Genomic DNA, 20,068 nt, shown 5'->3' with positions numbered 1-20,068 from the left:
CGGAAAGGTGGAGATGCCTAAATGGGGATAGGCGCAGGATATCGGACAGAGGGTGGGAATAGGTCCAGCATTAATATCCGGAGATCTGGGGATCTGGAAGACAAGGTGGATACAGGACCAGAATATGAGAAGGTGGATATAGTCCAGAATCTGAGACAAGGTGAAGTCTGGATGTCTTGCTGGATGGAGTGTGCATAGGGTGGATGGGACAGGGGGGTATGGATCAGGCTAACAGTGGAGATCCGATGGTCCGGAGCTCAGGGGTAAATCTGGAACGGAGTTGATCCTGCTGAGGTGTGGAGCACACAGCAGAAGGGGATCTGGGAATGAGTTGGATATGAAGTGGGGTCTGGACATAGGCTCAGAAGGCGTGGGAATATGATGGAACGTGGGTCCAGATTGTGGGATATGACATCAGTCTGGAAAGGGACAAGTTGTCATATGCCATTCTGGACTCTCAACTCTAAATCCGCTTCTCTGGATATCTGGATCTGAGATTTGGATCTCAAATGATCTGATCTATCTTTATCTCCCTTCCGGAATCCAAACCCTATATCAGCGCCCAACTCCATTTAGACTGCCCCTGTCTCCAGACTCCGGTTAACCATGTTTCCCTTTTGATTATTGATCCGTTACATACATTCCATTTCTGGTGTTCATTATTTGTGATCCATCCCACTTACTAATAGACTCTGCATATGCTTCATACATAGCCTTTATGTTTGCTGACTGATTCCTATATGATACCTACAGTATATAAACCTCCTGTAACTCTCAGAAATACTCCAGTTCAAATATCATCTTAGTTCCTGCTCATTCCTGTGTCCTCCGGACTCGAGATAAGTCTCTTGTCATATTCCGAGTCTTAGGATTGCATCCTGGACTACATTTCCGACTCTACCTCAGGGTAGTCCATCCTCTGTTAGTTTCTAGTCCAGACTTCATCCAGATTAGTCTTATCCGCTTGCCCAGGTAACATCCGGACGTCCATTGGATTTATCTCACATCTCAGATCTGGACATCCGTTATCCACCCCAGTCAAATCCTGGAAAACTCCAGACAACTGTTCTAGCCCCCAGAAATTAAGGGCACATACTCGGGAAAGGGGCACAGCGTATGAGCTGAGGCCAAGCCCTTGTGATCCGACCCCCTCGAGCACATGACCTTAACACAAGTGCAGGGCAAGGATCTTCTGGCTCAGAAGAAGGGGCTGGAGATGGAGATGGTGCTTGAACATCTTGAGATTGATCTTCATGCAGAACACGCCCTTGTTGCTGCCTGTTAGTGGGAGGCATGTGTGCAAGGTAGGTGGCTGATCCAGGGAGGTAGTCGATGAAGTGCTGAGGCATGCATACTGCACATCCAGAGCACTTTAAAGTGACTGGGGGAGGTGGTGAGGGTGAGCATAGGATATTCAACAGTCCTGCAAGATTTTTGGGCTTGTAATATTGAGTCAAGGACATATGATATATTTTTAAAATTACCTGCTCAAACACATCACCATCGACTTCAAATTCCATTTGGACATCATGGTTGAGGTCAGCTCCTATACCTTGTTCAATAATTTCTTCCTGCTCAATGCATGTCCACTTTGACTTCTTCCCAGCTTTATTTGACTTGTGGTGTTTCTTGTCAAAAGTGGTGTCTTAATAACTGAGGGTCTTATATAAATGCATGTAAAATGTAATGACACCACAATTACACTAGGATAAGACTTCTTGCCAGTCCTTGATTAACACGGTCTATGACTTTTCTTCTTTTGTGGTAGATAACGTGTGAGTTCTTGGGAGGCTTGCTAAACCAATCTATGTGATTAACTTAGCTAGAGCTTTTGTGTTATATCCCAACTTATAAACTTGTCTAGGATAAACTGTCTAGACACTGGAATGTGGTTCCTTGTTAAGATAATCCTCTGTAGAGACTACAGTCTCAAATATGAATATGTTGACCAAAGACTGGTTGGTCAAATAGGCACAAAGTGGTGAGAAACTGGTCTCACAAATGATTAGATTGACCAAAGCTTGTGTTGGTCAATTTCAGTAAACTAGGTGAGAAGCTGGTCTGACAAACTGTTTGAGAAGCTGGTCTCAAATAAACTAAGTTTCTATCATAAGAAACTTATGTAATCTCAAGGGAATGTCTTTTCCCTGCACTTGGTACTTCAAAGGGGCTTTCTTTGTAATCAACAATCTTCACAGTGAGTAGCTCAAACTGAGATTCAAATGATTGCAAGTGGGAGATCCTATTTTTTGGGGGAGAATGGGCCCTCCTTATATACATTTTGTGTGGGAATATTATGTAAGTAAACAAGCGGAGCAATGACATCAGAAGTGGAGCAGAACATTCCAGAACAAATGACATCATCATGACATCATAACTTTCAACAGAATACTTGCAGGAGTATCTGTGGAGCCATATGACATCATTATGACATCATACCCTGTAGGTACAATTTTGTGAAGTATCTGATGGGTCAGAGCATCCCAATAGAAAAATAAATCAAGGAAATACTAGAGAAAACAACTCAGAAATAATAATACAATAACAAGACACAAAACACAGGCTTTTTAGATAGGTTTTTGTTAGGCTTTGAACTTTTCTCTATGGTTTTCTCTAGCCAAAGTGAATAAGCCAAAGGCAAGGCAATACCTTAACCTTCTTGCTTCACAATATCAACTAGGTCATTATGTGATTCCCATCTCACAAATGACTTTTCTTCAAGATATAATAAATTCATGAATCACAGAGGGGAAACTGAACTATATGACCAAGGTTTGAAACCAAGGTATGGGTTGACTAGCCTGATGCCTAAGCTAACAGACTTTGTCTTTTAGGGGGGCTACCTAGTCGTCATGTCCATGCATGATTCCCAAATCATGCAGGACAGTGGAACTCATAAAACTGAGGGCATTGTTTTGTGAGCATCATGAGGAGTGTGCAGATAGTTGTTTCTGGGTAGGAAAGGGTTTACCACAGCCCAGACAAGCCAAGTCTGGCATTGAGAGTGATTTCAAGAGTTAGACATTGAACCATACTTTATATCACTCACTTGCACTACAAATATCAATCATTTGAACCACAGTGAATCACAGAAGATGGTCAACTCAGATTCATACAATGATTCTAAGTACATGTGAGGCATATCATGATACAAATATAGACAAGGTAGCTACATAGATAAGTCAGGGTATCAACAAACAAGAAACTTAGTCCACTCACATCTACCAGAAGTTCTCCCAGATTCCCTGTGCTCCAGATCCTCAAGCTTCTGCACATTACCACACTGGTAGAATCATCTTCTCCTGCACTAGAAAGGTGTTAGATGTTGATAGAGAGTAGTAGCCATTGGCCTGGGATATAATGATATATGTGATCATGATCATACAACACCAGTGAATTCATGTGCAGGATCTGATTCAAGCTCCAAAAACATCAAACAATAACAATGGACTTCGGAGATTTTGATGATGATGATCTGATATTGGTCTCACTCTCTCCAATACCCACAGCTATCACTGTCAACATTTGATCAAGTATTATATGATGCCTCAGAAATGACATGCAGTGTTAAGCAGTGCATCTGAGGGCAGTATTAGCAACACTGACTCTTCCATTTCTGGAACTTCTTTGCATTCAACATCTCCAACTCCAACTACTACTATCAAAAGTAAGTTGCAAAAGGAGTCTGATAAGGGCAAAAAGCCTGAGAAGAAGCTCACAAAGTAAGTTGCAAGCCTAGACTGATTGAATCATTGCCACTGATAGTGCATATATTCACAGAAAATCCAATAAGAGCAATTCTGATCAGAGGTACATATGTCATTTTTCATTTGTGATTGGTTATATGCAAGAGAACTGATCTTAATTCACACAATAGGGACCAATGTCTGCATGTTGCATGTTGGATTCCGTGTGCAATCAACATGTATGTTGTCCTCAAGGACACTTTCAGAATCAGTATGCTCCTTGAGCAAGAAGATGCTGCAAAGGACAGAACTTTGATCGAGGATGATGCCACCAAGAAGGAGTGCCAGGAAACCCTTCAACATGTGTAAGTCTGGTGTTCACTTTCTCACTCATCATAGATAACACTCCCACAGGAAAAAAGATGTACAAGAGCATTCCTGGAGGACCTACAATTGGATCCTCATGAGTGCACCCTACCTCTGCACCCTCATTGAGGGTAACATGAAGAAACATTGAAAGGAGTTAGGGCACATATTATCGGAGGTGCACAAACTAATACAAGTAGTACAGTATACATAATTATCAGCACTGACTCCATGAGAAGATGCAGGACGTCATTGGGCAGATTTGCTCTGAAGATGCAAGTAAACTGAAGCCTTATATAGGGTGTTATGTGGCCCTAGATGCAGAAAATGAGCTGCTGAAACCTGCCATCTATTCTGATAATCGGAAGTTGCATGCTAAGATGGGCATGAACCACCCCCAACTCACTGCAATGCTTTGCCCCATTAGACACCTTGCAGCCTACCATGAGAATCCCCAAAAGTATGTGTTTATTTTTAAAGCATCATCTGTCTCACCAGTATTGGCTAGAGTACAAGAACAGCTGCAAAATGGTCAGGTCAAGATGCATGCAGCTGTGTGGCCCACATTCACATATGAGGGCAACTTACCTGGACAAGATTTCGATCCACTCAACATGCAGGATGGCCTTTTCAAAGGTTATCGTATGAGACAGGTATGTGACTCACTTTTTTTTAGGTTAACATTCTCTAGACTCTATAATAGGTGTTCTGTCACATATTCAAGGGCTCTTCCTCTGCGCTTGTCAAGGACGGAGAGGCCATTACCACTTGCTCTGGGAATGCGACGCTCCACAACATGCTGAAGGTGGAAGCTGAACATGTGGCCTATACATTTGTCCAAGTACATGTTTTGATATGTCTCTGTAAACATCTCTGATGACTTAATTTGTAGTGCTGTTTCAGTATTTCATCTCGTGACAAATGGCAGTCCACTGATGGTGCATACAACTACAATGACGCCTACTACAGGATAATCTGAGCTATCTGAGAGCCTTTTGACAAGACATGGGCAGATTCATTGCTTGAGTGGTGGAATGTGTATGTACTATTTGGTCTAATCCTTTGTGCATTGCTGACTTTTCACAAAGGTCTGTATTTGGTGACAAGGAGGGCATACCTGCCTTTGACCTCAGTGATGATGACAATGAGGAAGAGGATGATTTGATTAGCATGCAGAAACAATTCACAAGTTGTGCTGCAGCAGCGCAACTCAAGGTTCGTTTTTTGTCATTTGTAATATTATGCTAATGTCTATTTCAGTCTGTATCTGTAGACATACAGCCTCCCAAAGCTAGCACTCCACCTTCTGATCCTGACAAGTCTGGGAAATCTCTGATCAGCACAACTTCAACTCCTGCCACCTCACCACCTCCTGTCGACAACCCAGCACCTGTCCCCACAAAGGCCATACCTAAGCCTCATCCTATCAAACCAACTTCACACCAGCAGGCACTGACTCCAACTATGGATGCTGGATTGTTACCTAGTGCACCTGCATTGGCTCCTGTCCCTTCTGGTTCAGGTACTGGCACTCGAACGTCCAAGAAGTGTGGCAGGGCCAATGTAGTGGAATCTGATTGTGAGAGCTCACTAATGGAATCAGAGGAATTGGATGTGCCTGCCCCATCAAAGCATATGAAAAGAAGCAAGGGCACCACCACCACCAGCAAGAGGAAACACAGGGGCAGGAAGTGAACTGGTATGTTACTCCATGTTCCTTAGGTATATTTGACTGATCATATGGTATAATGGTTTGATTTTTAGCATTGCTCGTCACATTCCTGTTGTCATGTTTTCTCTCACTAGCATCACATCACAGCTTTGGACAGACTTCGCATTTTTCGATATCATTGCACAACTACTGGACTCTCACAATTGCACTCTCTATTTCCTTGTTGCCATCATGCATACATGTATTTGTGGCTTGTGTTTCCTTTGCACTCAGTTTATGTGTCTATGCCTGCACGTCTATGTCTGGATGCTTGTACTGTATTATAATGATGACATGAGCTTACACAACATGAAAAGTCTAATAAAGTATCATAAGGTGCCAGCAGGTGCTAAGGTCTTCCATTCAATACATCAAATGATCAATCATATGACAAAAAATCATCATCCTGATCAATCATTGCTCAAAAATGAGTTCCTATATAAGCTTATATCTCAGTGCTCTGAATCTGCTGGTACCTTCCAGGCCTGTTGTATCTCTAGTACATGCTGTGTGGTGATGTGACCTTATCTTCCCATATCTAGGTTTTGGACTTTTGCTGATGAACTCACAAGTGTCATATTCTCAGTTCTGTTGATGCTCGATTGAATTGGTTTATACCATGCCTGTCATGAAGTTGTATCATTACAGATGTACTACCAAGCCCAACAGATGAGCTCATGGATGCGTGGTGGACAGGTGGGCCTCACCTCTGGATAGAGGACAATGTTGCACATGATCATCATGATGGTTATACTTAAAGTCAGTCCTATCTCCCCCACTCGCTCTCACATCTTCTCACTTGCTTTAAGTTATCTCCCCATGTTTGCCCTCATTTTTGGACCTTGTTTCTCCTTTCATCACTCAGATACTCACAATCAGGCCTCTCTCCCATTATTTCAATTGCATCATTCTCCAGTCCCTTTATGGTTCAGTCTCTCTTATTTGATTTTGCTTCTTTTACTCATCTCGACACCAACCATCATCAATCTCCTTCTTCAACTTCCCAACTGTTGTCATTGCTGCTTATTGCCACTGGCCTGGGATACTTCCAAATGTTAACCATCAACTCCAGACACTGTCTGTTGACATAACACTAATGCTTACACAACTCTCTGGCCTATCTTCTGTTACCTCCTCTGGCAGGCATAACAATGGAGCATGCAAGTGCAGAGTATTATAAGAAGGTACATTCATTCATTTTATGCCTTGCCATCTGGGCATGTTTAATCTGATGATCTTGATCTGTATCTGTACATCTTATTGTACATCTAATCATCACACTCACGGATCCTTGCACCCATACATCCAGCCATCTCATACAACACCCACAAAGGCCAATCAAATATTTGCAACCTGGTCCACCACTCTCCTCCAATCAGGTGACTTCATCTGTGTCCACAACTACCATATCCTCTTAGTCCCATGCACACTCATGAATGTGATACATTCTGGTGCTGTGAGTTGCAGGGGTAGAGAGAGTGGTGGCTATGTGTAAGTGTTTTTTGGATGACAATGGCAAGAGTACTGATATACTACATCACAGGATTATTGGTCTTTTCATCCATATGCCTTTCCAGTTCAGAGGTGTTGAAGCATTTACTGTGTGCATCCCTCTCCTCCCCTCTCTCTAGAATGCTCACAGACAATACCAAAGAGCATGGCAATGTAGAGCTCATTGTGTCTCCAAAATAGTTTGCACAACTGCCATTGGGCATAGTAGCAAGCGAATGCATTCAAATTGGTATGTAATGATGCCCAAGTAGTGGTGGAAGATTGGTCTTGGAGACACCTCAGGGGGAGGTGGTGTGTTTGTACTACCAGCATAATTCCTGGGAAGTGTCACAGACTCACAGGACTGCTGCAGAGAATTACATTCAAGATTGTCTTATCATCCAATACCCAGATCCACCCACATGATATTTTCCCATTTCCCAGTGTTTTGACAGTTTTACTTTGAAGCTGGACACACTTGAGGGGTGGTCTGTACCAGCTGAGTCTACTTCACTGGTGTCTAGGGGTATACAGGAGGGACCATTTGTGGCATTTGTAGTTGTTGATGACATAGTGTGTTTCAATGCAACAAAGTAATTGTCACTGCTCACAGGCATTTCATTTGTCATAACGATCTAGAGTATATCAAGTGGGACTTGCCAACATTTCGAAGTCAAAGAGGGTGCCCTGCACAGGTGAGTCAGTATATGATGTGCCTCTATCTTGAGGTTGTTTGACTATGGGTGCTTAATCAATGTTGCATTGAGGCACAGGAAGTTTTGAAGACTGGGTCAAAAGTGACGGTACCAAGTTGACTCACTCACATAGAAGACGATGCTGCAGGATGTTCATTGTGAGTTGAGTATAATGACACTAACTTTTAAGCACAAAAAAGCTAGGAAAGTGAATGTGTGATTCCCTGATGCTAATAGTACAGGAACAACTATCTTCCTTCATCTATAAAGGGCTGAAGGGGAAACTAACAGCACTAGTACAAGACAACTTTGTGTCAAATGATAGCAGTTCAAGTGAGTTCCCACTCTTCCCCATCATCCATATAGATGAGCTCCTCCATGTCCAAGCCCTGATTGTCCTTACACAAGGTAGGCCCTACACTGAATTTGCTCAACAGGTCACTAAACTTCAACCCCAACTTAGGAGCACTTGAAACTATTGCTTGACCACTGGTGGTGAAAACATTAATGGACAGATTGATGGTGGTCAACATGATAATGATCTTGTCAGAGCCAATCATGATGGTCCCTGCAGTGCCCCCGTTGCTGAGACTAACACAGAAGCGAGTGCATTTGGTGTGTGAAACATAGACCGCGTGTGCCACATTAGACAATTTGGGATAGTACCAGTACTCATGAGGAGAGACTTTGGAGTGAATGAAGAAACTTTGGTAGGGCTGCTATCAGCCAAATATGGAACATCACACAAGGAATTGACTCACGAGTTCCCACTAATGTGGTCCACAAAATGGTCAGGTGGCATGATGATGTTCAACCTGCAACCCATAAGGTCACTCATTGTCATGAAAAATACCTTGTCAAAGAATTGGGTTGCAACCCCAGGCATGATGAGGGAGCTGCAGGGGTCAACCTGTCCCAATTCATAGGTGTAGAACTGGGCATTGACATGCCAAATACTGTTCACGAACTTAACAATGGTGGAAGTGGACACAGCGCGCCACCACTCATCAGCAACTGCACAGCTAGCGAAGGTAATCACAAACCAATAGCCCATGCCATTGTCGCTCTGGATGGCAATTTAGTATGACATTGCAAACATTCAAAGAATGAACTTTGGACATACCTGTTTTACATATGCATGGAAAACCATGATTGTACATTAAGAGATGATTCATTGGTTGTGTTTGGGCTGAAATGAGTTGCTTTAACACTGTTATATAGGGAGAGCAAGTTATTTGATGTCAAGAACTTGCACGTACTTGCGGTGTTGTGTGAGCTGGTCTGCACTGGGCAAGGGCTTGATTGGATCATCACTCTGCAGGTAATGAATACTAATTGTGGGCAGAAGATTAGGCATGCAGTCATGTAATACCAAGACTCACAGATATACATTGGTCTGCCTTTAGAAAAATTTAGCCTGGGCCTGCAGTGGTTGTGTGCCCAACCCTTGACCCTTACCACTCACAGGGCTAAGCTGGACTGATAACCACTGTTGCTCTCCAAGGCTGGGCCATGTGGGCCAGAGCCCTGGCCCTCCTAGTACTAGCCCTACTCAATAATGATTTTATTTCACGAAAGTTCTTGCCAAAGCTTCTGAGAGAAAATGCAAATGAAATGAACAAGGCTTCAACACGTTCGGGAATCGGCACGCACATAGCGGCGCTTGAAAGCAGCTAAGCGAGGGCACAGGGGTTTCAAACTTAACTAAAGTCAGTCCTATCTCCCCCACTCGCTCTCACATCTTCTCACTTGCTTTAAGTTATCTCCCCATGTTCACCCTCATTTTTCCGCATGATGGTCTCCCGTTTCCTAGCATTGTAACCGTTTCACTCTGAAGCTGGACATACTTTAGGGGTGGTCCAGCGTAGTGAAGGACCATTTGTGGTATTTGTGGTTGTTGATGACATAGTGCATACCACAACTTTCAATGTGACAAAGTAATTGTCACTGCTCACAGGCGTTTCATTTGGCATAACGATCTAGAATATATTGAGCGGGACTCGCCAACGTTTCGAAAGGTTTCGAAGTCCCGTTGGACCAATTTGATAGCCGTGAGATAGCCTACCCAACGGCTATACTTATTATTCTATTCTGCCAGTATCTCCCCCCAACGTGTCTGAAGTCAATTTGACACTGCACACATTGGCTTCAAGCTTCCTGCTTTCCTCCTCACTAATTCCAGCTCACAATCATATCCAATTATGTCTAACAATTTCGACAGTCTGGGGGGCCTGTTATGTTCGTAGAATATGAAATTGGTCCGGTCCGCTTGCTGCGAGGCTTCGTTATGAAGTTGAGCAGATCAATAAGTGGCTGGGTCAGATGCATCTCTGCAGAATTGAGGTCAGCAGCTTTCTTTCATCGAGCTTGTAGTTTTAGGACAGACATCTACAGTATTAAAGAAATTGGAGATATTCGTGTAAATGTGTTCACGTTTGGTGCCAACACTAGTGCTCCCGCCGATCAAGATGGAATCCATCTGTTGGATGCGTGGACAATTATTGGTCCTATCATCAATGATGAAGGCAAATCTGCGCATTCCCATTGTTGATCATGTACATGACTTCTCTTCGTCTTCGTATTTTTGCTCATTTATCTATCTATGTACAACTTACAACCCCTTCCTGATGGTGCTCGCACCTTTCCAATTGACATCATAGCAGGTAAAATTTCGCGCAGTACCTTCTCAGTCAAGCAGGAAAATGGATTTGATATGGATGTCTCACATGGGTGACTGGTGACCTGGAATCCACGGTATTCGTGGATCGGATTGGAGAGGACTGCTATGGAAATCGGCAGAACTTTGCACTCATAACAGCGACCACAACTTGAAGCTTCGACGACACCACATTGATCTCCTCTTCCTGCCACATGTTCTCGAAGACGTTGAGACCTGTCTTCATCGTGCATTCCTTTCCCCTTTCGATGTCCGTGTCGATGAATTCAACGACACAATTATGGATAAATTGCCGGGCGATTTTCGTAAGTATCGCAAACAGACGATGATTACATATTCCACTTACGAGACAACATAGAATCTTATTTTAGTTACTCCATTGAATGCACCAGAATACACCCCCGTCTACCTTGTAATGTTAACCCATCCTAGAGTATCTTCTCGTCGCTTGGATCTCAAATAGAACTGCATTTGTGCCATTCAACGAAGGCTCTCGGTAGAACAGGGATCAGTCAAAAACATGCGCGTGGTTACACTGCGTAGCGCAAGAGCAGCAAACAGGATATCTCCACAACTACGATGGAAAGCCGGGAGTAAGCCCACCGCACTTGAATAGGGCTATGTCCAACATAGGGTCTCCGACTCCAAAGAACAATAAATTTGATCTCAAAAGATATCTCCATGATCCCCTTCTCGCTGGCGTGGAAGTTGTTGCCCTCTTCCAGACCTGATAATAATATTCCCGACACTGTTTTGAAGATATCAGAACTTCAAGATAACGACTTCAGTCGTAGTGCAGACGGCAGTGCCTCGTGTTCAAACCAATGGCACAATTTTGGGTTCCATGCTTACCCACGAAGCACCACCGGTCACATATAACTCCAAGGCAACAGACTGGTAATACAAATAGAAGTCTATTGGGTGCAGATATCGGAGAGGTATACAGTCCCAAAGTCTGAAACATGGAAATTTGTTTTCTTGGCAGCAGGCTACACGTAACCACAGCTGGATGCTACACGCGAAGTCGTCAAATTAACACGTTAATCCGCAAGCTGGGGGTACGCATAAAATTGATCATATGCTAATATGTATGAACACTATGCGCTGGCCTAAGGGCATATCCTTGCCGCAAGCCAACGACTGGACCGCTCGGTGCAGCGCTCGGGCAGCTCGTAGTTCGTTTGGAATTCATCTTGCCATCCCCGCACAAGTTTTTGTAGAATGCCTCGACTAAGCGTTGCACAGTACTATCGTTGACCTTCCATAATGACCCGACAATACTCTTAATTCCAGCGAATTGCAGGCCAGCCGCTAGGTGTATCACTTCGTCGGGCGTTCCAGGGACACCGACTGCCGTTTCACAGGCAGAAAGAAATGCAAATCGATGCCGAGAGATCCATTTGGGTGATATGGAAGAGTGAAAGCGGGTGGCCGCGCATAAGAAAGGCCGAATTGAAGGGTTCGTCAAATTTTTGTGTCCCGTAACACGCGAAATGGAGCCAAGTATTATCTCGCAACGCGCACTGTGCTCTCGATTTCGTGGCATCAACGCTCGTTATCCTGGTGAAGGAAACAGTTGTAGGATGGGGCAAAAAACTCGCATCAATTCCAGCTCAGGTTCCACACTATCCAAAGTGAATGAAGCACCAGCTGGGCGATTCTCAGGCTGGCCAATGGCAGCGAAGAACACTGACAGCAACTTGTCATGACTTCTGCGCCCACATCAGCGCGGCAAGCGATGGGGTGTATGAGGAGATATATGGGACTCTCCAATTGGCCTGTATTCACCAGGCGGCAGCGTGCAATGGCAAACTTGACACCAACGAGTTCTCATGGAGCATTATGTTGCTCCGTCGGACGCATAGTAGACGCATGTTTTAGCCCGTAGTGTTATTGACAGAACTCACGCCAAGGGAGGGTGGCGGCAGGATGTGGCAGAACTTCAGGGTATCCGAGACTCGAGTCTTGCGGAGATGTAATTTAGATCTGATAATACAGTTCGAATTCAATAGAACAAGAAAATCGATGTCCCTGAGTAAGACGGTGCATGCTTGCATGACTGATCAATGACAATTTCGACATTGCTGCCGAGACTGCCAAGGATCATGAAGCATACTTCGCGTGGGCACCTTCGTTCTAGACCGAGCCTCGTGATGCAGATGACCTTCTTGTTGGTCAAGAGAATATCTTGCCTGACAACGTTGCTGCTGAATTTGCGGCTCTCAAGGAATTGAAGAGGACCAAAGAAGATGAGAGCTTCGACGAAGTTGAAGTGCTCGAGGGAAATGCTTTTGATTTTGGTGAGTTGGAACAAGGAATGACTCGGCAGGCTATTCTATATGAGGTTAAGGTGGTTAATTGCAATGGTGAGGAGAGGATGACGGATGGAGTGAGGCAACATTGATGTCGTCATTAGAAATGTCATACAGTCCTGCATGGCCTAGAGTTCTGCCACCCGGCAAAACAACCATGTTTGCCAGTTTTGCCGGTCATAACCAGAAGAACTGACCCTTGGCAAGTAGCTCTTCCCTCTACACTAGTTTCGGGACTGACCCCCCTTTACTGCCTGTGCATAAAAGTGAAGGGATAGCCTTCAGTTCGATAACAAAGAACACCATCCAGCCCTATCCTGAAGTGTAACAACGAGGTTCATCTCACTCGCTACTATTATTATGTCTGCCGCAGTGTTGGCGGGCATTGTTACAGCACAAGATCCTACCGGCGGTTCATGCAACCAGCCTGGTGAATACTTTCATCATACCTGTGTTTTGATTTCAGACTGCGTACTTACGGGTGCTTGCAGGACAGTATGAGTGCGGACGATCTGCAAGTTATAACGGGAACAATGCGTATTTGTATTTCTGTTTGTCGGACAACTTTGTCACGGAAGTTAAAAATTGCAACTGTCCGCAGTGCTGTTACGTCGTCGGTGGAGGTTTAGGTCCCAATGGATCCAAAAGTTGCACATAATTAGAGGAGAAGGGGAGCCCGCGTCTTTCTTGCCGTATCATAGTGATAAGTTACGATTGTCTCCGTAGGGTGTATAGAAATATCTTGTTGAGGCTCAATGATGCTGCCAGCAGATTACAATTTGTTTGCTTTTGTTTGTATCACGCGTGACGTTCACTTGTAAATCGCAGCAGTGTCCTTCACCTGCCCCTTCGAGGATGTCCTACTATTCACGATCACCTCCGCCTCTTCAACACCCAGTTCCGACTCATCCAGCTTTCATACCAGAACCGCCTTCAACGCCAGCTTCACCTCAAGGCTACCAACGCTTCGCTAGTTCGCCACCACAAAACCAACAATATGCCGCACGAACTCAATACCATCCTCCTCCATTTCAACCAATCCCGAATCCTCAACCCCAACACATTCCAGACTTTGCAGCATGGGGCATGAACGACACTACCGCTCAGTTCGGAATGCACTTAGGTCAAACAGCTGTTGCTGCAGGCCAAGACTATGTCCAAAAGAATGTACGTGTCCTCGATTTATTTATACTCTGCTTTCTCACCATGAACAGTTTGCCGGCATGATACAAGTCACCATGCTAAAACACCACTTCAACGTTTCAAACTCCTATGTCATGCACAAACTCCAGCTTATCATATTCCCCTGGCGACATAAACCCTGGACACGAAAAGTCCGTCGCACAGAGGCTGGTCTTACAGAGTGGCAACCTCCTCGCGACGATATCAATAGTCCCGATCTGTACATACCCCGTGCGTCTTTTTCCCTCTCAACTCACCCCTTCTTATTCCTCGCGCAGTCATGGCACTCGTCACCTACATCCTCGTAGCAGCGTTTCAAACTGGCCTTCAAGAACGATTCCACCCCCAAATCCTCGGTGCAAGTGCAACACGTGCTCTCCTCGTCGTTCTACTCGACTTTCTATTCGTTCAGTGTGGCTGCTACCTTCTCAATGTCCAAGGCACGGGTCAGGTGGTGGATTTGATTGCTTATGGTGGGTACAAGTTTGTTGGGTGAGTTCGCTCCTTATATCCTTTCACTTCATTGCTAACTCGAGCCAGCGTCATCCTCACACTCTTCGCGGGTCTCCTCAATCTAAACCCGACGATATATGCCCTCGTATTCCTCTATGCATTCGCTGCAAACGCGTTGTTTATAGTATGTCCCTTCTATATACCAAACACCTTACCCACTCACATTCGTGTAGCTTCGGTCCCTCCGCTCAGTGGTCCTTCCCGACTCACCCGCCAACGTGGGCACAGTTAATCCCGCATCAAGAAAACGCCGCATCTCATTTTTGTTCCTGGAAGCTGTTTTGCAGGTCGTCTATATGGGTATTTTGGTGAGGGTGTGAGTACCTGGCGTACTTTCGAATCGTCGCACGAGGGTAATATAAACTGCCATGCATGCTTTTTTCGTGAGCGTTGATCGTGATGATATTAATTAACCGCATGTAATAATATAGCTCCTTGATAACATTCCCCTTGCATCCAGCGCTTGATACGCCAATATAATGGTGGGTTGGATGACGGGAAGATGGCATGATTCTCGGTCCAAATGATTTTTCGATACCAGTTCCCGCTAGCCAGGCAGTGTCATGCATGTGCTCCTCGAAGTTTATATCTCTGGCAACAAGTCATCAAAATCCGAGCTAATTTTCGTGGTTCTACATCGTGGTGTATAATTAATTAATCGTTGTTTCTGGTCTGCTTCCTCTCAGCTTTTTTTCCAGTCTTCTGTCAAGAAACTCAACAGTATCATGAAAAAGCAGTAGCCCGGGATGCTCGGCCTCATCGCAAAGTATCTCACTGAGATATGTGCTGCTATGTAGCGCAGCGACGGTCGGCAGTGGTCGGTTTTCTTCAAGAGCTCAACTTGAGTATCTTGCGCCCCAAAGGACACACTAACACAAAACAAGGCGCCTGTCACTGCCCAAAACAAGTCAGATATCAATGAAATGTCTTCTGTTCTCTACAATATCGACGTCAGGACCTCAGAGCCAAGAAAGGTAGCACTGACCGCGTCTTGAGATGCCCTTCAGTGTTGTGAACACGTCCGAGATCATGCCTTCTTCTTTTGCTATGTGTTTCGCCTGTGCGACTGCTGTGATCATTGCAGGAGTGAGTCCGAGAAAGTAACGAAGCGCCGAGAGAATATTGTGCGTGAACGTTCATGCTCCGGTTCGAGCCCTCATGCAAAAGGCTATAGCATCCTGGTAACAGCACCGTTTTGCAGCTGACAAAACCTCCAGATCAAGTTGAAAGAGTACGAGATGCTGTCAGTAACTTTATGAAGAATTGGGTACGAGATTGATTCACCTCACTGTCTTATCATCCAATTATCATCTGCCAGAACTGTGCTGTACGCCACCGCACCAGATTTGATGCCTTGCTATATGTGTTCGAAGCGAATTTCCAGCTGGAATGCAAGAACCAGGATCGATCACGATATGAGGTCAAGTGTGGCTCTGGGGCAAAGACACCGTCTCGTGGCTAACGTTGTCGTAAACTACCCCATCAAAGGGTCATCTAGGGTTGGCATGAGCTGATCAGATGGCATGCGCACTCAGTTGTGCGCAAACTATTTCCTTCCTTGTAAATACAATAGGAGGGTCCTAAACAGTATTGGAAGGTCGATCAGATGTTTGTCTTCCAGGCCCAGAAAAGTTCAGAGCAGTAGTACTATCATACGAAGGAGACAGCTGACTTCAGCCACAGCCTCACAGGTGCGAATGATGCGACCCGTCTAGCAACTTGGACGGGGCAATTGCGGCTCAATCGCTGTTGATAGTTTAAGCTATACTGGTCGAGGTGCCGAGATAGTAATAGATGGTATCATGGTATCATGATATATCAATCAAACGTTCAGGGAGAAAAATGACACGGAGGACAAAAACACTACAAGTTAATAATTTTACAATGTGACTGCATGCAGCAAATAAGCGTGGGACTAATGTTGGACTCTGACTCTCTGAGATCTGAGAGGTTCCCGTGTTCTTTCTCTCATCAGTATGACAGTATTCTGTGACCGTGAGCCTGTGAGAGGTACTTTGAGATGTGCTGTGCAGGCGAGTGCTCTGATATTCTTGGACTATCATGATCCTAATTAAAGTACTTATACTTCTTGTAAAGGGCGAGCAGCAACTGTTGATATGTCGATAAGCACCTCGTTACAACTTCATGAAAGGATATCACTATTGAAATTCATTGTCTTCTTTGCAGTCCTTTGTCCTCGAGCTTGTTACAATCATTCACTGTGCAATCCGTTGTCCTCGTTTCTAACCCCATGACATATCTATACGGCAGTCTTCCGATTCAGGCTAGTCACTCTGCTCTTTCTTATCATAAGAAGTTCTCTGCATCGCAACTTGTGGGTCCACAGGTAGCACAGGACCACAGCTTTGTGACGGGAGTGCCAATGGTTCCTTCCGACAGTCGCTGGAAATTTCCTTCTTTTGTTATTAGTCTGTGGTTCCGACTATCTTAACTGACGCCGAAAATTTGTATAAAAGGCCCATCGATCTATTAGTACTTGTGTACACGATACATACCCTCCTGGGATTCGAATTTTTAACCGTGATCATTGTTGTCTTGAAATGATAACCTCATCTTCCAGCGTCGACCTTACAGCGTCTGCAGACAATGGCGTCGGGCTCTCCGACTCCACTTTGTCACAGCACCGCCGGAGGATGCTTGACCTCATCAATCGCCTACATATGACAGGGTTAGTCCCCCCCCTCCCCTTTTTTCATGTTCTTGGGCTCATTGAGTCAATGTAAATTCTAGTGTACAGACGGACATGGACCTGCCCATAATCGCAGTCATTGGTTCGCAGAGTGCGGGCAAATCGTCTCTTATAGAATCTATTTCTGGGATCACACTCCCTCGCTCGGCTGGAACGTGCACGAGGTTAGCTCATGCCCGTTTTATTTTTGGAAACGCCGCGTCTGATCCTGTTGAAGATGTCCAACCGAATGTAAACTTTCACACTCGGAAGATGCCTGGAAGTGTCTCGTCAAACTCCATATCACCACCGGCCCATCGGGCCAACCCTGTGATGTGGTCAACATTCCATTTGGATCACCTATCACCGATAAGGCGGATGTGGAAGATCGGATCAGGCGGGCTCAAAGAGCAATCCTGAACCCCAGCATCAACGCCCAGAAATTCTTACATGAGCTAGAAGATCAAACTGCTGACCAAGCTGAGTTATCTTTCTCCAAGAATTGCGTCTCGTTGGAGATAAGTGGCAAGGATGTGGCGGATCTTTCATTCGTGGACCTTCCTGGACTCATCGCGAGCGTCGGGAGTGCAGGAAAGGCCGGGGATATTGATCTCGTCAAGGGTTTGGTGACGTCCTACATTGAGAAGCCCAGTTGTGTTATCCTTCTTACGGTTACTTGTGAAAGTAAGTGGATTTCGCGTTTCAGTTACTTTTCTTTACAACTCCTATTTTCCTAGCCGACTTTGAGAACCAAGGAGCACATCACTTGACGAAGCAATACGATCCTGAAGGCAAGCGCACTGTCGGTGTGTCTGTGCATTTATGAAACCTTCGAAAACAATGATTAACTTCCATGTCGCAGGCGTGCTCACAAAGCCGGACCGCATTCCTGCTGGTGAAGAGAGCACTTGGCTAAGGTTCATCCGGAACGAGCAGGAGCCGCTCGTGAACAACTGGTACTGCGTCAAGCAGCCTGGGTCTCAGACGCTCAAAAACGGGATCTCCTGGGCCGAAGCAAGGAAGCAGGAAAATGACTTCTTTGCTTTGACACAGCCCTGGTCGACCGTAGAGCCGCAGTACCAGAAGTTCATGCGGACAAGCAACCTGACGGAGCGGCTGAGCGCGATTCTGTCCGAGCTTATCGCGAAAAGGTCGGAATTCTTATCTTGGCGCCTTGCAATGCTGATATGCACGTAATAGGCTTCCGGATATCCACAAGGAATTGTACAATATTTTGCGCAAGACTCAAGACGAAATAAGAAAGCTTCCCAAGGCCCCGTCTACCGATCCCGTGGGTGAGGTTTGGAATGTAGTCGGTCAATTTTCGAGCCAGTTATCTCGACGACTCGAGGGGACGCCTGATAAAGACGGTATATTGCAGACTATTCGACCACACCAGCAGGCATTCAAACGTGCTGTAAGAGCAACAGCCCCAAGGTTTATTCCATGGGGAAAGAACGACGTTCGTGAACTGCCGGCGATTGATTTCCTGGCGAACGAGGAGGACGAACCACAGGAGCCTCAAGTGGGCCCTCCCGTGGATACTCCAAGATTGCCCACACCACAGTTGGATAAAATTTACATCGAGGATGTTCTCAATCACGCCCAGAGGTCCTCGAGGTTCATTCTTGTGTTGTAACAAAAACTGACTAGATCCTAGGGCTCGTACTCGCGAACTTCCCGACAACTACCCCTTCATTGTGCAACAGGACATATATAAAGGAGTTTACCGAGAAATGGGAGACGCCCTCGCTAATACTTTTCGACAAAGTGTACGACATTCTGAAGAAAGACCTGAGCGATCTAGTCCACGAGCATTTTGGGAAAATGGGAAGGGGCGGCGCACTTCACAGCGTGCTGTATGTGCATCCCGCACTATTCGACATCTTTACGCTGATGCCATCGTTCCCCCAGGATGATAGTCAACGAGCACCTTGACAGCGCCGCAAAGCAAGCAAAGGAAAAAATCTCTTGGCTTTTGGAACTCGAGAAGGCACCGACAACTTTGAACGTGCACTATTACTCTGACTACAAAACCAAATTCCTCGGATATTACAAGGGTTGCAGAGATCACGGAGAGCTGACAAAAAAGCTGCAGAACTATCGTGCGCCTACTACAATTCACCCAAACCCAATCCATGGGCAAGCGTTCCAGCAAGCCGTCCACAAGGCTCTCGCTGGACTGACCGAGGCTGGTTTTTCCGTGGAGGCCAGTGATCTTCCACAGCTTCTGCCCGTGGATTCCATGGAGCCTGCCCTTCTGATTATGGCAGGAGTAAGGGCGTACTTCCAGGGTATGTTTTTGCACGGAGACGTGGATTTAAAACTGAAGGAGCTCCTTTGTAGTTGCCTACAAGCGCTTTGCTGACATGATTCCGTTGGCCATCGACTATGAAATAGTCCGCGGTCTGCATAAGGGCATGGAGCAGGCGCTTCTTGATGGGTTGAGCTTGACAGGGCCCGATGCATACGTGCGGTGTCAGCTGATGGTCCAGGAGCATAGTGCCTGTGGCCTCGAAGCGTACAGAGCTGCAGAAGAAATTGGACAGGCTTCATGCCGCTAGTTTAGAATTACGCAAGCTCTTTGTATAGGATTTCGCATGCCAGTAGTGTATCTAGATCGTACCTAGATAATCATGAATGTTTGAATGCTTCTCATGTAACAAATGTGCGCTTACACAACGCGGTGGTCTGTGCGTGGGAAATGTACTAGCCAAGGAAGTGTGTGACTTTTCAGTATGAGAGT

The 20,068-nt window shown here is 45.4% G+C and overlaps 6 protein-coding genes across 6 annotated transcripts; 4 read left to right on the top strand and 2 right to left on the bottom strand.

The window, feature by feature from the left end:
- Positions 1–4,318: 4,318 nt before the first annotated feature.
- BJ212DRAFT_1220924 (uncharacterized protein) lies at positions 4,319–4,693 on the top strand (the record flags this gene model as incomplete). Its single annotated transcript, XM_041329380.1, has 2 exons — positions 4,319–4,512; positions 4,561–4,693. Coding segments are annotated over 2 exons (327 nt in total), but the record flags the coding sequence as incomplete, so codon positions are not given.
- Positions 4,694–8,278: 3,585 nt separating this feature from the next.
- Positions 8,279–9,099, bottom strand: BJ212DRAFT_1479963 (uncharacterized protein; the record flags this gene model as incomplete). Its single annotated transcript, XM_041339980.1, has 3 exons — positions 8,279–8,654; positions 8,711–9,015; positions 9,073–9,099. 3 exons carry the CDS (start codon positions 9,097–9,099, stop codon positions 8,279–8,281), a joined length of 708 nt encoding a protein of 235 aa, XP_041194197.1.
- Positions 9,100–11,671: 2,572 nt separating this feature from the next.
- Positions 11,672–12,306, bottom strand: BJ212DRAFT_1499165 (CHAT domain-containing protein). The gene has a single exon (XM_041341563.1). The coding sequence runs from the start codon at positions 12,170–12,172 to the stop codon at positions 11,708–11,710; it is 465 nt and encodes a 154-aa protein (XP_041194196.1). The 5' UTR covers positions 12,173–12,306; the 3' UTR covers positions 11,672–11,707.
- Positions 12,307–12,899: 593 nt separating this feature from the next.
- On the top strand, positions 12,900–13,709 carry BJ212DRAFT_1348969 (uncharacterized protein). The gene is made up of 2 exons (XM_041335443.1): positions 12,900–13,368; positions 13,430–13,709. Exons 1-2 carry the CDS (start codon positions 13,299–13,301, stop codon positions 13,594–13,596), a joined length of 237 nt encoding a protein of 78 aa, XP_041194195.1. The 5' UTR covers positions 12,900–13,298; the 3' UTR covers positions 13,597–13,709.
- Positions 13,710–13,793: 84 nt separating this feature from the next.
- Positions 13,794–14,953, top strand: BJ212DRAFT_1446585 (YIF1-domain-containing protein; the record flags this gene model as incomplete). Its single annotated transcript, XM_041338274.1, has 5 exons — positions 13,794–14,105; positions 14,153–14,351; positions 14,399–14,612; positions 14,661–14,757; positions 14,807–14,953. The coding sequence occupies 5 exons, from the start codon at positions 13,794–13,796 to the stop codon at positions 14,951–14,953; spliced, it is 969 nt and encodes a 322-aa protein (XP_041194194.1).
- A 2,176-nt stretch (positions 14,954–17,129) lies between these two features.
- Positions 17,130–20,065, top strand: BJ212DRAFT_1348957 (P-loop containing nucleoside triphosphate hydrolase protein). The gene is made up of 11 exons (XM_041335442.1): positions 17,130–17,322; positions 17,385–17,507; positions 17,561–18,006; positions 18,060–18,128; positions 18,185–18,473; positions 18,523–18,933; positions 18,983–19,022; positions 19,045–19,181; positions 19,237–19,616; positions 19,669–19,800; positions 19,826–20,065. The coding sequence occupies exons 1-11, from the start codon at positions 17,195–17,197 to the stop codon at positions 19,912–19,914; spliced, it is 2,244 nt and encodes a 747-aa protein (XP_041194193.1). The 5' UTR covers positions 17,130–17,194; the 3' UTR covers positions 19,915–20,065.
- Positions 20,066–20,068: the final 3 nt, after the last annotated feature.

This window comes from Suillus subaureus (assembly GCF_016647635.1).
Source record: "Suillus subaureus strain MN1 chromosome Unknown BJ212scaffold_12, whole genome shotgun sequence".
Classification (NCBI taxonomy): Eukaryota; Fungi; Basidiomycota; class Agaricomycetes; order Boletales; family Suillaceae; genus Suillus; species Suillus subaureus.
The sequence above is the reverse complement of the archived record's forward strand: the minus strand, read 5'-3'. Positions and strand labels throughout refer to the sequence as shown.